This window comes from Typopeltis vanoorti, chromosome 13, assembly GCF_054136105.1.
Source record: "Typopeltis vanoorti isolate ZY-2024b chromosome 13, IOZ_Tvanoo_1.0, whole genome shotgun sequence".
NCBI classification, from domain to species: domain Eukaryota; kingdom Metazoa; phylum Arthropoda; class Arachnida; order Uropygi; family Thelyphonidae; genus Typopeltis; species Typopeltis vanoorti.
The window spans coordinates 27581767-27599041 of NC_143561.1; the positions used below are offsets into that span (position 1 = coordinate 27581767).

Sequence of the window (17275 nt, forward strand, 5' to 3'; positions counted from 1 at the left end):
TTAGTTGTTTAGTATAATTCTCATAAGAAATCAAATTGCTGAAAGAAAAAAAAAGTTCATTTTGTTAGATCTGAGTATACGATTAATAGCCGGTAAGTTTGATTTCGATAAATAAATCAATAAGGCTCCGTATGGTTGAAAATTTGAACATGAAGGCAACCTAGTCTTTTCTCCTTTTAGAGTCTTAAACCAACAAGAAAGCAATATTTATAAAATTGAAAACATTCGAAAGGAAATGATGTAGACAATGAAGGAGATTCCAAAACAAAGTTGGCAAATGTTTTGAGCAGTGATAGCATTAGTGGCTTAATTGTATCACATCCACAAGTAACTATCGCGAACAGTCAATCAGTAGTATTCAAGAAAAATATTTATCTTTTTTATTTATGGCCATGCCTCATATATATGAAAATACGAAAGCCATTGGATTCTTATAATGATTTAGATACAGAAATTCGCGCTGACTCATGAAGAATGAAATACTTGTGACAGAAGTTCCTTCACTCTTATCGACAAATGACTGTCGAATATCAAGGGAGAAAATATCGAAAGTTATCAGCCGATTAATCAAAAAAAAAAAAAAAGAGAGAGAGAATCCTTGCTTCCATATCACATTGATTATTATGTGATTACAAAAAATTTCATAAAGGTTATGAACAAAAGATGGTAATTTTTGTTAATAATTGCAGTAGAAAGTGTCTCAAAGAAAATCACACAATGTAAAAACGGATTTTCACCCGTTCTTTTTTTTTTTCACCAGTTTTTTTTTAAATAAAAAAAAACTCCAGCAAGAGAGAGAAGCATTTCATGGTCATTCGCCAAGAGGCTGCCCTCAGCTTACAGACTTGGGTGTTTTGCAATTTTGGAACATTTTAATAAATTTTATTATGAAGCAAGATTTTTTAGCGATCCATCATAATGTTATGATTTGGTGAATTGTTTACCTAGTTATGCACCCTCAAAAATAGTTAAGTGCTATTGGATATGTTTCAAACAAAAACAAAACTATACATATAAAATGTTTATACATTTTAATGCGCAACTTGTAATCGAACTAGTTGAAAGAGGTGGCATGTGACTATTTTGCACACCGATTTTTTTTTCATTAAAAGTTTTGTTATAGTTGAAGTTATTTTTAATTTATTTTTTTCTTAAAATGTGGGTAGCCCTGATAAAATGGGGTTTGCATCCTGAATAAAACCGTCACTCCTGAATAAAAATAAAATAAAAGTAACGTTCCAGGTGGTCTCACACTAGGCGATGAAATTATGTGTCACCTAAAGACAATCACAAACATTCATACCCACAGTGAGATTCGACCTCCCCCCCCCCCACCTGATGGTTGGAGAACGGATACACTAATCAGCAAACTTACTGCAAAATCTATCAATTTCTTTCCATTATCATTACTACGAATAAGAGAAATTTGTTCGATAAGTTTGGAGCTTGACTGTAAATGTATGTGTACCAGCAACTGCTTTTTCTTAAAGTTTTGAAAGAAAGTGAAGGAAGGATAGTGGTTATTTCAACAGAACATTGTCCATGAAAGCGAAAGTACCTACTTTTACAACAGAATTGAGCTAGAACTGAATGTACTCGCATGTGTGTGTGTGTGTGAGAGAGAGAGAGAGAGAGAGAGATTTGAGCTTATTTGTAAGAATGGGATCATCGCTTAACCAGACTGTCCTCTTCTGAACAGCATCAAGCAATCTTAAGAGAGGATTTGGGTACACCACTCCAATGTGTGAGCAGCATTTCAGATTTGTACAGTGTTAGTAGTTGTACCGTGTCTTGAGCCGAAAAGTAAACCGAGTTTTTTGATGGCTGTAGACGCTATGACAGATATGACTGTACCAAGAGAGGATGAGGGTGTAGATCAATCCCAGAAGGAGATCTAATCATGTTTGAATATCTTATCGAAATATTGGAGCAGCTCGTGTTCAGCTGGTTGAGTTGGCAAAATAAATCTTCCAGGTAAGCCAATCGGGCAAGCCACAGTTCATCAGTGAAATAATTTAAGTCTGAGTCTGAGGATATTCAGAGAGAAAAATCTACACTTCTGAACGAAGTTCAAACAGGCAGCTCAATACATTTCCCCTCGACAGCCACCTAACTTCGGTGTGAAGTAAAAGAGAATCATGCTCAGCACCCATTTCATTGCACAAAATGGAAAATAGTCGTGAATTCATAGCTCTGGACTTAATGAAGTTAACAATTCTCACACTTTCATTCAAAACTGTCTTCAGAGCAACAGGCATATTTCTTGCGGCTAAAGCCTCGCGATGAATGCTACAAATGTACAAATTTTGCTTGTGGAGCTACTTCTTTAATTTTTGCAACAACGCCACTGTGTTTCCCAACCATTGCACGTGCTCCATCAGAACAAACACCAACACATTTATTCCATTCTATATCATTCATTTTCATAAATTGGTCTAATTTTGAAAATATTTCATTTGAGGTTGTTCGAGCCGGCAGTGGTTCACAAAACAATAACTTAGTTTCATCTAATTGCATGGAAAAAATATTTATTAGCCTGAACTTTTTCTATTAACTGCTCCTTAACATTTGAAGACAAATCTGAAATTCTTCGTGATATGGTGTCATTGGATAATCGAATCATTTCGAGTTGTTTTTCTGCCTTTTCCCGCAAAATTATTCTAACCATATCTGTAGCTGCTGGTAATATTAATGACTCTCCGATCGTGTGAGGTTTTCCTGCCTTAGCTGTTTTCTTAAACTGACTTCATAAGATGCCTCCAGAGCCTTCGTGTTAAATCCTGAAAATGAGGATATTTGTTTTTTCCTCGCTGACAAATCGGACAGTTTTCTCTGGAAATATTCCAAAGGTTTGTGTTTTAAATCGCCATGCTTGGTTTCAAAATGACGTTTAAGAAGGAAAGGCTTCATCTAATGTTTTGATAGCGTTTCATAACAAATCACACACTGGGGAACAGGTGCGGTTTCTTCTCCAATATATGTGAAACCATATGATAAATAACTGAGATTATATTTACGTTGTGCTGTACGGGGCGTTTTGTTGCATTCTTGTACAATGATGTCCTCCGTCGGTTGGTTAGGATTCGAATAGTGGCTTCTGGCAGAGAAGAGTTGTTTCTCCCGCTTACACTCATTTCTCCCTTCGATCTTTTTGAGGACCCGCTCATTAACCACTTATTTATCTTCCGCTTTCTATCCTCTGACACAAACTACATATAAATATGACAATTTCACAAATAAAATCTCACATTCAAAGACAATAATCTAACACCACTACTTTCTTAACTGTAACTGCGACTCGCGGCTAAACAAACGAGAACGGACAAACTGTTTCCCATTGTTGCATGATCAAATCTATTCAAGTTACTTTCTGTCATTTGATTAATACTTATTAAATTCAAATTGAACTTCCGTGTTATTTTTGTATATTATTATACAAAAGTTTTTAATGATAATGTAAAATCTAATTGTTTTCATTTAGTTGCATGAAATATTTTAAGTAGAACTGTTAAATATTTGTGCATACATTTTTAATTCTCAACTCATGTTGCGAGTAAAAAAAATATGTTAATTTACCCTTTAATTTTATACTCTGTTTTCGTACCACCAGTGGTACGCGTACCATAGGTTGAGAATCTCTGGCCGCTAGAAAATTAGCTGGCGAGTGAAAGTAGTTTATCTGGTTTGTCTTCAAGTGTTGAAGAAATTTGATGTTGATAATTTTCTCCATGGTTTTTGAGAGACCTGAAGTCAGTGCAAATTAATGTTAATTGTTAACTAACTTTTATCATTTTTTTTTACAGTAGGGTGGGGGATGAGCTGAATATGGGCTTGTTTCCATGCGTGGACAAAATAATATGGATATTAGTTCTGGAGCACAAACTTTTAACACAGTAGTTGGGGAGATACATCAGGACCAGATGGCTTGTTCATGCCCAAGTTATGAAGGATTTTTCCGATTTCTTCCTGGTTGAAGATCAGGAGTTTCCTCTTGGAGTGAGCATTTCTTGGTAAAGTGTAAATAATTTTGCCTTGGTCATCAGTGCAGGAATTGGAAGAGAAGAGTGATGCCAATATAGCCTTACCTTTGGGTGATGTCACTCTAGTAACATCTGGACGTAGGAGAGGTGGAAATGCAGGAAAGGGAAAACGTTGTGCCTGATGACTTTGGCTAGGGACCAGCAGGATCGATTTTTTAATGGTTTCTGCAGTCGTTGCTAACTGCATTGTAGGCCGAGTGTAATTCTGGAGTTTTGCTTGAGCCATTCGTGGTGTGTTGATTTTTTATTTCTTGGAATGGATTGGCACAATTGGAGAACCAACACTTGTACCATGGTCGAGAATTTTTGGTGAAATGAGAGGTGAAAACCTTCATATCAGTCTTATATCACCATACAGCCACATCATTTTGCAGAAAAAAATCCTCCTTCTCCCCCATCATTTTTTCTTCTGATGGTACGTTGACTTTATAATGCATAAAATAAACAATTATGTTCTCATTCTTATTGTGTATAAACTTTCATTCACAGATTTAATATCTACAACATTCTCTTTAATGTCTTCTCTATCTACTATACATGCTGCTCCATCGTATTTCGATTCCCACTTGAAAGAATTCTGAATTTTCCAAAATTTTGTATATCTGTTCGAGTCCATCTTGTTTCTTGTACCACTATGAATTAAAATTAATTTTAATTCAGTTCAGTGAGTTTGTGAGATGAGTGATTGTTCTTATACGTGTTTTCAAAATCATAATCCAATGGCTATTTTTGGAGTTGTACCCGTTTGCGGTTTTTCTTTCCTTCTTTCTTAACAAGTGCAGTAGTAGTAGTAGTACTATTACTACTACTACTACCACTTGTTAAGTAGTAGTTTTCCTGGAATAAACATTAATTTGTTGGCTGACTTTTATCACCCCCCCCCCTTTTGGGAGGACCGAATGTACTAAATGTAGGCTGGTTTCCCTGCAGTAGGAGCAAAATAATATGGATGTTTGTTCTGGAGTAGAAATATTTAACACAGTTGTGGGCGGGGGGGGGTATCAGGACTAGATGTCGTGTTCATATCCAAGTTAGTCAGTTCCGTATTTATATCCCTCAGAAATCTGGTGACCTAGCTATACTCCCCCGGCATTGGATCACATGGTATCCAATATCCTCGGAGCAGCTCTCACCATCTGCCACCCAGAGGAATGCGCCCGTTTGGTTACATCAACCTCCCCCCAGGTGTCTAGGGATTTATCTGTCAGAAGTAAGACTGAAAGAAAACGGGAGGGGCTCTTTTTTGCAAGAAATTATACAGAATTGACTTTTTCTAATATTAAGTAAATTTATTAGCACTATTTAGCTCTAAGTAGAATTATCAGAATAATTCTGCTAATATTCTGATTGTGCTAATATCCTAATTCTAATAAAAAGAACGGTTTGGAAATCTGATTATTCAGATTTCAGGATATGTAGTATTTTCCAAAGATTTCCTCGCGAATGGGAAAAAATACTCTGTCGATCGATTGTAGTATAATTCGTACTGCCAGTTATTTTTTATTTCAGGAGTTTCCATGTAGCATAGAAGTTGCCTCTTATCCCATTATTTTTTGGGGGCGGGAAGCTGAAATCAGAATATGGAACGATAAGTTTATGTTAAAGATTTTTCGCTCTTCTTAGGAAAAGGTGGAATAGGCTAATTTCTAACGGGCAGGATAAATGTCAGCCGAATAATAAAGTGAAAAAAAAAAAAAAAAGAGTCAACTTGAACAAATTTCTGTGTAAAATCAAAAGAACTGAATGTCGCAATTTATTACACATTCAGTTCGCTTTAGAGTAATTGCAAATTGCTTACACTTGTTTAGAGCTTTAGTATAAACTCAAAAATAGATGGATATTTCAGTGAACACGCTTGAGAAATGCGTAATTCTTTAGTATGACCTTAGTATACTTCCTGGTGAACCACTGTTTAGATAAGGAAAGAGAAAAATAACGTGTTTTCAGGTGTCCATAGCTCAATTGGAAGAACAGCGAAACATGCGTCCTTCGATTGGAAAAGACCTGGGTTCGATTCTCGCAGTGACGAAGGGAATCCTTATATGGACTTTTTCAATTGAAAGTGAGTCAGCCGATCTCATACGGGGGTAGCAGGATTTTTCCTCCCGGAAACTCGGATTTTTCATGCCACGTACAGACAAATTTTCCTTCAGAACACACACACAATTTACAAACAAAAAATACTGTTGTTGGTGATGATGGTAGTAGTGTCGTAATAGGGGAATTAAGTAGTACTAGTGGAGAGGGTGGGATGTATTTAGCGAAGTAGAGTAGAGTACCCTCCCGCGATGAGCCCTTGGACTCCCTGGAGGTGTCACATAATAATAATAATAATACCTACAAGAATTCTTTCAGCGATGCATTTCAGTGAAAATGTTTGAATCAGAAGACTGAAAACAATTCCAGTCTTCTGAAACATGCGTCCAAATAACCCTCATTAGTGAGGAAGTGATCTAGAGTAAGAGCGCAATTAAGGGTTATTTGGTATTCTATTAGGTATATGAGCAATTTATGTAAGATCATTGGTGATATCATATGCGTCGGCATCTCTACGTAATTGCAAATATTGAAATCTATGAACTGTTGTTTGGAAAGTTGGACGTGAGAAAATCAACGTTTAAGGAAAGCAAATTAAAACGTTCGGGACGGTTGATGGAATTAGGAAAGTGACGGAAACAATTGGATTTGAATGAATATGATAAAGATGTTTAGCTACCCTCCCCCCCCCCAAAAAAAAGTTAGATACTCTCTAATATGGTATATATATCAGAGAAAATATATGCACAGTTGCCATTTTTGAGACAGAGTGAGTAATTGGTAAAAGCGAAATCATTAGTGATTGAAGAAAATACTCGGTTGATTGGAGATGGAAGTGGGCATCATTGACGTTGAAAACAAGACCTCTTATTTGCGAAGTGCATTTGTTAAGTTTTGGAACATTTTTCCTATTTTTTTTGCAGAGATTTGGAAAGAAATGGAATTTGCAATAAATGAATTATTTGCTAAGCAGTGCATAGTAAACCTTAAGAAAAAAATCAAAATATATGTGGCTTTTATATTAATGAAAATAAATATATTATGAAAGCATAAATATATTATGCCTTCCCCAACCAAAAATAATAATTGGTTACATAATATGTCTGATGTGGCATTCATCTGCAGATTTAGTTACATCATATAAAGAGAAGAGCTGCTATTTGTGAATACAATAACACCGTTAACACCGCGTAAACAAAGTGGTATTTTGTTATTAATGTTTTTGCCTGCTCTTCATGAAGGTATTAGCTGCGAGATGTAACAAAAAAAAAAAAAAAAGTGTTGATGTTGCAGCAGTGACAGCACTTAGCGCTACTGTTTGTTGCTTGTCGGTGGATAGAAACTTAAGAGCACCTCTTTTCAGAATAATAATAATAATAATAAAACACTGACTTAAAACATCCACGCTGTACGTTTAATTAAATGGGAAAAGGAATATGCTAAGTAAAATTTAGAGCAATGGCACACTAATTTTTTTCAGATGAGTCAAAGTTCACTCTATGTGGTTCAAATGAAATTCAGTACATCAGACATAAATACCTGCTTCCCGTATGATTTCAAATTGGTCGACTGTTGTATTTCCATAAGAAACACATAACCCTCCTCTGGTCAGTCATTAACACGCTGAAAAGAACGTTACTGCCATCCATAATGGAATATATTGGTGCATTAGAAAATTTCGCATTTCAGAATGAATTTGCACCTTCCATGCGGCTTAAAAGATGAGTATGTTTTATAATGATACTTCCAATGCAGGTTAATTTTCAATTTCCGCTAACATTTTATCCTCCCTCCCTCTCTGCTCCTAGGAAGAGAAATGCAGAAAATGACAGCACGAATAATACGAGTGTCATAGGTCAACCTATGTAGTATCATAGTGCGGTCTGATTTCACAGCACGCCATGGGAATGAGTTGTAATCATAAAGACAAAAAAGGAGTTTAACGAAATACTGAGAAAACAGCCATTGCTTTGACTAGAAATAATATTCTTATATCTCATATTATTGCATGTTTAATGCCTGGTAATGCTCATATAATACGAAAAATAAAGCCATTTGAACACCCAGTGGCGCACTCAGGATTTAATCTTGGAGGGGGCCGAGCGCTCAGGAATTAACCTTGGGGGGGGGGCCGAGTTGAGTAGACGATTTGCGAATACACACACTATGCATCTCATACGACCTATGACTGAGCATCTGCAATGATCGCTAATTCATAAGTAGTATAGAAATAGAGGACGCGACACAACATAAATAAAAAATTAATTTTAATTAGGAAAAGATTTTTGGAAAATTTTCTAGTGTTTTTCCCTTTTCTTTGGGGGGTGCCCGGGCCCCTTGTCCCCCCCCCTCTGGGTGCGCCACTGTGAACACCTATTATACTTCTTTAATTTGTGTAATTTCCTGAATGGCAGTACAGGCGGAACAAATGGCAATACTTTTCACTTTTTTCTTTTTTTTACCACTAATGTTTGTTTTCTGATGGAACCCCCATTTTTCATTATTGTTTTTAATGTCATTCTTACTCATAAAAAATTGTTGATAACTTGAATAGATGTAAATTAAGCACTTCGTCAAGAAGGCTGTTCCATTTCTGGAACACGTCTGAAATAGAAGTAGATATCCGTCTGATAGAGGGTAGAGATAGACACCCAACCAACTTCACTGCCTCCTTCTTCATTCCATCTACTTCTGTTCTTTGGAACAATTACCCTCACTCTGCCTTCCCCAAAGATTACAACCCTCAGCTGCTCAAGCTGTTCAAGCTTATGTAATTTTTGAGAGGGATTTATAACATGCGACAGTTTGTGACTGTGGAAATAAGATCTAAAAAATAATTTCATGTACATGTATGGACAAGCTCCAGTGGACTTCGAAGATTTTAAATTTTTAAGTTTGAATTAAAAAATCGTGTATTAAATTTATTGAATAGACAAAATCACGAGTAAATTAACATTTTGCCTGTTCATTATTTCTAATAACAATTCCGTAAATAAATAAATCCTCTAACGACCCTTTATTCCTCAAAGAGAGTAGGCGGCACGTTTTTAGCCTTACCGTTTTGGTGAATTGGTAGGCAGCCCCGTCTGCACCGTCTCCACCATCTCCGAGGTTGAGCTCATTCCTATGGCGAACCAGTTAGGATTAGTGTTCCTAATTCTAACTGGTACTGGGTAATATGTAGTCGCGCGCGCGTGTTCGTGCGTGCACTCTCTCTCTCTCTCTCTCTCTCTCTCTGGTCTATTTATCTGAGTTCAGAATTAAAAAGACCGAGCTTCTTCCTTTCCTTGGGGTAAAAATGCTACCTATCTATACCCAACATTGACTAATCCTGAAATCGGTTAGGAAGGGGAAAAAGAAATAAAAGAAAAAGAGAAAATTCTTGTAGTTGGTGAGTAAAGTCTAATTTATAATGATCTTGCTTTGCGGACCTAGACTGGCTACGTCCGCAAAAGGAATATTATTATAAATCGTCGTGACAGCTACCATGATAATGGCAGATTTAGAGGCTTCCCAAGCCTTTAATAACAATATAGTATTTTATATGATTGAGATACACTGATTTTGGATGCAGCTGCCTCTACTATAAAAGCCACAAACTGGCCCTGTTACTATTTAACTTAAAATCACAACTCTTCATTCACCTACTGTTACATTTTGAATAATCTTCCTTCGTAATCCATTCCTAAAAATAAATAATAAAATATAATTTTAAAAAGTTACATGAAGGCCTAAAAAAGTTTATTAAAATATTTGTAGGCTGATTTTTTATTGTTGTTGTTGTTGTTGGCAATAAAAATTAGCTTTAATTTCTACCACTTATAATGCTCCTCAACTCCCTGGATTATTTATTTATTTATTTTTGAAAGATCAAAGCTCCACTCCTTTCTTGAATAAACTTTTGAGATTGGCACTTCTTTTAATCAAAAACTCATATTAACATAACCTTTACAGCCGTTTAAAATGAACTTCCAAATATAATTTGTTATATTTTCGTTCCTGGATAAACCAAGTAATGATTCCTTCCCCCCCCCACACACACAAACATTGAATTGTTCATTTCTTTTCATCTACTTACACATTCGTTCTGTTTCCTGCTGCGCATATGTGCAGTAGGTATGATGCATGACGAAATCACTGATGAACGTGGCCTGGCCACTTCTATACGAAACATTTTACGCGATAACAGTTAATGGATGTTCTGTCGTTAATTAATGAACTGCATCTTATGATCGCGTGAGTATTTATAAGGTAGCAAACTGTTTGGATTGAACAACATACAATTTACAGACATTAATAATTCCAACTGCTTCTCAGACGCTTATCTTTAGGTAATTCAAATCTCGTGAACCAATACTAAGAATGCCAGTACTTTGCAATGAACCACCAATTGATATACAACTGCAGTCATAAAACTAGATGCAAACTTAAAACTCACCTGTTATTGAAGCAGTTTCTTGAATTATAAGTACATTGGACAATCAGATCGTTTGCCTGATGTCCAAATTTACTAAGATTTTCCTTTGTAGCAATAACACTCATCCACATATCACTAAGGTCCATAGTTTTGCTTCTATCTAAGAATTCTTTCAACGACCGAAAACATATTCCCGCTTGTCCAAATTCTCCATTATCTTCGCTGGAAGTGGGCGAAAAGATATCCATTAAATCCTGAGTTGTAGTTTCGATAGATTGGAGAGGATTAGAGGTAGAAATTTCGGCGAGGTAATCCTCAAAATAACTCTTTTTTAGAGGATTAATATTACACACTGTTACTGCTGGAAACTCGATTTGGTCTGCGTGAATTTCTTCCGTTGTTGTCATTCGCGGATACGACAGGTAGGTGAGAATGAGGTAAATGCTGTGATATCCAAATCCTGCTACGGCTAAAAGAAACACTACAATCCACATACATCGACGAGCTCGGTCCTGGGAACTCGCTATGCGTGGAATACCATGTGCTGAAGACCGAAATGCAAAATCCTGACAAAGACCACACAAAGAATTGACGCTACGCAAGTCTCTCTCTTTCCAGTAGGCTTGCATGACTACGGTTTGAAGTGAGCCGCCTCAAGAGATGTGTGAGTGCGACTGAAGGAAAACCTTTATTGATTAGAGTTTGTGCCCCGAGTTACTTCACGACTAGTGGCCGAAGTGCACATGTGTTTTGACGTGCAAGAATAGACCGACTTAAATGGAGGATTTTTACGGAAGCTGAATATCTATTGGTTTATTTGATATTCAGACAATAAATACTATAGTTGAAATTGGTCATTTAGTATTATTGCTATATTGTATTGATTTCTTTGATAAAGAGAAGATACATTCATTTTTTTTAAACATTCCTTACAAGAGATTTCAGTGATAATGATATATAAAGTAGCGTATATGGGAAAATACTACATATTAGTACCATGGCAGTCTTACGCATATTTCTATTAAGTTCGTATGTGATTTATACGTAAATTTATATTAACTTCGGAATCAGCTCATTAGTATTCTTAAAATAATCACACTCTCAACCATACTGGTATGCCAGTGTATACTAGAAATTAAAAATAAGCATGTTTGAATTGAACATTTTAAAATATCATTGACTAGATATGTTTAATATTTTTTTACAGTTCACAGGAACATTTGAAACGACTGTCGTAGAAGGGAAAAAAATCTGTAGTTTAGAAGTGCAATTGACATTATGTAACATAACATTTTAACCAGGATGTGTAATTTATCTTCTGTTTGTAAGTATACGGAATGTTATTTTTTATATTATTTTTTTGGGGGGGGGGGATTTCACTGTTTTAATTTCATCCCAGAGACAAATGCAAAAAAACAATTGAAAGTTTCAAAAGCCGGCTGTATATCGAAACTTTCTGGTAGTAGCAATAAGACCTAATTTCAGTAGTTTTTCTGCAAAAGAAATTTAGAAATTTATATTTTGTTGATATCGTATGTTATTAAATTTTATAATTTTTTCTATATTTAAAAAGTGTATTTTAAGAATATGAAATTAATAAGAAAAATAATATACAATTTCCTGTCGAATAAAGAAAAATCAAGAATGCAATCAAACATCACTTGCACTAATAAAAAATCCTCGAACTCCTTTTTTATTCCCGAAAGAGAGCTCTTTGAATGGAATGGTTTTAGTCTTAACTTTTGAAAAATCGGTAAGCAGTGAATCTCCATCCTCCAGCCATCACGGATAGCTGAGTTAATTTTCTTCTGTGGATCTGTAGACATAAAGGTGCAGAGAATATGGCAGACAACTGCCGCCATTTTGTATTCCTATTCCTAATCATAACTAGCATATTACTATGCGATTTCTACAGTCAATTGTTCTGAGTTCAAATCCCGAGTTTCAGGGAAGGAAAAACACTTTACTTGTTTGCATAAACGATCGACTAAAATGAGAACCATGCTGGAAAAATCTACAGTTCTAGCTAATATCCACCAGAACCTGTTCTTTTTTTTTTTAATACAATTTAAACTGTATCTGTTCAGATGATTTAAACTGAAAATATACAGCTATCAAATTAACTAGTTTCGTTATATAAAATTATGGTTGCTTAAAGTCCTAAAGTATGCCGGAAACTAAGTAGGCTGGATATGTGCCATCCAAATTCTTAGAATTTTTATGCCACCGTTATTGTTGAGATTAGGGTGGTTAATCAGAATTTCACAGGCTTCTTTAAACTTTCATCATACCAGGCTTTTGTATGATGTAAAGAGCAAGTACTTTTCCAATCAATTTGGTGTAAGGAAAAGTAATGATTTTTGGTGATTGAAATGGAGATCTCTTTAATTAGAGAAGATCTAAAATGGCTTCGAAAAGTTTCATGTCATGTTTAGGATTTCCGGATTATTTAATCCTTTATCCACCCATGTTACTGATATATTATAGGTTTGTAAGTTTTTTTTTTGTTGTTGTTTTTTGTGAGTGGATTCAGGTAACAAATAATGTTTTATTGAGTATTATGATGTAAAGGACTCCCCTATATGTGTTCCATAATTGAAGAATGAGCACTTGGCCGCAGTGAAAAGGAAAAATATTTAACTAAAAATAATGAACAAATGCAGTATTTTGTTTTTAGTGTTAACAAACATCATCAGTGTACATAAAAACTAAGAGAACGGAAAATTTAAATACTGTTGATTCAAACTGTGTGCAGTAGTTTGAATGTGATGATTTAACAATGGTTTTCTTTATAAAAGTAACCGTGTTGTAGTAGGTTCAACCTATAACACTATTAGGAACTTAAGGGATGGGGGAAATTATTTTACTTAATTAGAAATTACAATTTCCCAATAAGGCTTCAGTCCTTTGAACAGACGTTTATATCTAAGAAGGTATTTGATCAATAAAGCAGTTTGATAATATTTCAAAGATTTCTATAGCTAGTGTCAACTTCATGCTGAGCCAATCGGAATGATTGAGGCTTAATGAACCGAATATAGCGTTGATGTTCAGACATTCGCATATCAGCTGAAATAGTCTACTTGACCAAAGGAGGATAAGTTAGAAGAACGTGATACTCGATAAACACCTGGTAGCGACAAGTGAGAAAGCCTGTCTTTACGAGAGGGCAATAGCTGGAGGGCTTTGAAGGTGGCAATAAGCTGAGACTTCTTCAAGGCAACACGTGCGGAGGCACAGCACCTTTGTGAAAACTGTTTTGACATTAAGTTCCTAAAATACAACAAAATTCATAATATTCATTTATAGAATATTAGGTCTAAGTAATAAAACATTAAAAACTCCATCCTCTTTAAAAGCAAACATATATTGGCGCCATCGGTTATTAATTTGCCTGTGTTACTATAAGTCAGGGGTCGCAAACTGGCGGCCCACGACCTTAATGATTTCTTTTCTAAAAATCAATGTTTCTGACATTCTACGGGGATTAAAACAGAAAAAATTCAAACTTCTAAATGTTTTATGACAGCTTTAAACAAAAGTAAAACTAATTATTACAATTCTTTGTACCATTTCTATCATCAAATGTTAGCAACACTGAATGGAAGTTACTTGTCACGCAGCCATTTTAAGCCACGTGATACAATGTCAATAAGTTACAGGTTACCATTATAATATGATAGTGTGTTAATAAAAAGCGACCTCAATAACTTATATTTTTTTTGTCCATAACAATGTCTGATAGAGCCTGTGTAGCTCAGTGGATGTGGCGTTTGCATACCACGGCGCTTGGCCGCACGAAGGAAGACTTGGTTTCGAGTCTAGTCAGCGACTAGAGGAAATTTTTCTAAGCCTTTTTTCGACCGGTTCCCGAGTTAGTCGATCACGGGCAAGCGAGTTTTTTCTCCCGGAAACTTGGATTTTTCTCCCCGTAATCTCAAGAAAATCGACCGTAGAACCCACATTACTTCAGACATTAAATACGAGTGTTAGGGTTAGGGACCACGAGATGGCGTGGTCCCGTCTCTCTTCACTGCGTGCCGCTTAATTAGTGATAGCCTTGGGCCAGCTATCTCTGACTGGGTACCAGTGGAGATTGAACTGCCCACTCAGTCTCCAAAAAGTTAGATAGGGCTAAAAAAACGGCCTTGCCTACTCCCTGTATATACGGGAATAAAAAGGTGTTAGCTGATTTTTTTCAACAATGTCTGAATTTAAAGTTTAAAAAAAATAGATCAAGAAGGCAGAACTTTCAAGAAAAATGGGTGAAGGCATATTTATTTGTGGAAGCAAAAAAATATTCCAACATGTTTGATATGTAGACAAAGTGTCGCCGTGGTGAACGAATATAACCTAAAACGCCATTATGAAACAAACCATAAGAACTGCGATGAATATACAGAAAAGATGCGGGATGGCAAAAAGATTTAAAAAATGTACTGAAGTTTAAAAATAAAAATGGTTATAAATTTAAAATTTAAATGGTGGTATAACTGTTTACGTAAGTCGTAAAGGCCCAGCTACAAAAGGGCCTTTGTTAGAGCCTTTCTTTTTTTTAGTTTATGTTTTGGTTCACAGAATAATATTGAACACTGCCTTCGTCTGATATACATCTAATTGACTTGGCTCTTTGCATTTGAGGGACGCAGGACATTTATTGCTCAAAGGGCTCGACACTTTTTATATTCCCTATTGTCTGTTTCGGAAGCAGTGATGGGAGAGGTTTGTGAGCTATTTTAGCTCGCCCTGAATGGGCAGAGGGGGTTATGTGTCGTTGTTGGGTATTAGGATGGCTTTTGGTCTTTTGTGTTTCCGGTGGTCATTACCATCGTAGTTTCCAGCTTGCTGTATTAATTGGTTTGGATGCGTGGACACCATCGTGAAGTATTTTTCTCCCAGGGAGCGTAATAGTGAGGAGATGTGTGTGTGTGGGGGAGGGTATTTATGTCCCTGTGGATCTGGGCATTCCCGACAAACCACGCGGCGTCCAGGATCATCCGTAGGCACTTGTTTTGTAGTCTCTGTAGCTTGAGGATATTTGTCTTGGAGGTATGACTCCAGGCTGGGGAGGCGTATGTAATTGTGGGGAGGATCACTGTCTTGTAGAGTAGAAGTTTGTTTCTTGTGTTTGGTATGCTATGTCTATTAATCAAGGGGCACAGCTGGGCGATGACTGACTTTCGATGTTTTGGTGCATGTGCTCTTGATGTGGCTGTTGAAAGATAATCTTTTGTCGAGGAGTATTTCGAGGTATTTAGTTTCCATTTTCCAGGGAATATTCGTGTTGAACAGGGTGACGTCTCCTTTGGGGGATGCTCATCTTCTTGTGAAGAGTATAGCTGAGCTTTTCTGGGGATTTACTTGTAGTCGCCAGTCTGCAAACCATTTTTCTAGATTTTGGATGGTATCTTGTAGTTTTATGGTTACGAGATGTGGTTGGGCGGGATCTGGCTAATATTGACGTGTCGTCTGCATAGAGAGCAATGGTGGATGTGAGAGGATTTTGAGGGATGTCTGTCATGTAGATGTTGAACATAATAGGGACCAGCAGTGATCCTTGGGGAACTCCAGCCAGGATTTGTCGTTGGGTTGAAACTGTATCACTTATTTTAACTTGCATCTTCTTGTTTGTGAGGTATGACTTGATGAGACGTATCATGTTTAGTGGCATGTTTGAGATGATAAGTTTGTAAAGCAGACCCTGGTGCCAGATCTTGTCGAAGGCCTTGAGATGTCTAGGAAGACTGCCTGGTGTGCTGATTCCAGTTGAAGCCTGTCGTGATGTGTTCTACCAACCTGTGGATCTGTTGGGTGGTGCTGTGGTTTTGACAGAAGCCAAATTGTTCTTGTGGAATAATGTTTAATTTGTTGACATGTTCTTGAAGTCTGATGAGGATAATTTTCTCTGCTATTTTTCCAAGATTGGATAGCAGGCTGATGGGACGGTAATTTTCTGGTAGGTGTAGGTCTTTGCCTGGCTTGTGAATTGGGATGATGTCGGCTATTTTCCATGACTGGGGGAAGTGCTGCCATTTTAGGATGGAGTTTGTGATATTTGCCAGATGTACTATGGCTTTGCGTGGTAGTGCCTTGATGACTTTGTTCATGATGCCGTCGGGTCCTGGGGCTTTCTTGTTCTTGAGGTGATTGATGATGCCAGTTATTTCTGTGGGTGAGGTAGGCATAATAGGGCTTAGATTGTTGTCATGGCGATTTATTGAGAGCCTGACTTTGCGATGAATCTTGTATACGTGCCTGCAGTTTAGGTTCTTGTATGCAGGGTAGCGTATGTGTACACTAGGTGTTGTTCTGCTTGAAGGGGGGGGGGGAGATTTGCGCTTTTTCTAGAGGCTATTTAGGAATTTCCAGTTAGAGTGATCTGCTGTGGAGATAGATTGGAGCTTGCATTCCCAGTTGATTCCTGTGGCTTTGGAGAGCTTCTCGAACTGATTTGTTTAGTTTGTTGAGGATAGGATTGTTTTGTCTTGGGGAGCACGTGTGTTGTGGTATCTTTTCCTTTGTCTGTTTTTTTCCCTTATCAAGTTCATGATTTCTTCCGGTAGGCGGTTTTGTTTGTGGGTGGTTATGGTTACTGTAGCTGCTGTTATGGCCTTCTTGATTTGGTTGTTTATTGCTGTGTCTATTTCTTCCTTGGATTTTATGCAGGAAACTGGGCCAATATGTTCTGGCAGCACTTTCCTACGTTTTTCCCAGACTATGGAGGATTGGAGGGGGGGGGTTGATCTTTGTTTCCTAGGTAAAGTAGAATTGGGTTGTGATC

General features: G+C 36.7%; 1 protein-coding gene across 1 annotated transcript in view; it reads right to left on the reverse strand.

Moving 5' to 3' along the window:
* Window positions 1-11123, reverse strand: part of LOC150100009 (acid-sensing ion channel 4-A-like) — a 37146-nt gene extending 26023 nt beyond the window's left edge. The window contains exon 1 of the mRNA XM_090403193.1: window positions 10516-11123. Coding sequence (XP_090259319.1) covers window positions 10516-11123 — 608 coding nt within the window. The remainder of the gene's footprint in view (window positions 1-10515) is intronic.
* Window positions 11124-17275: the final 6152 nt, after the last annotated feature.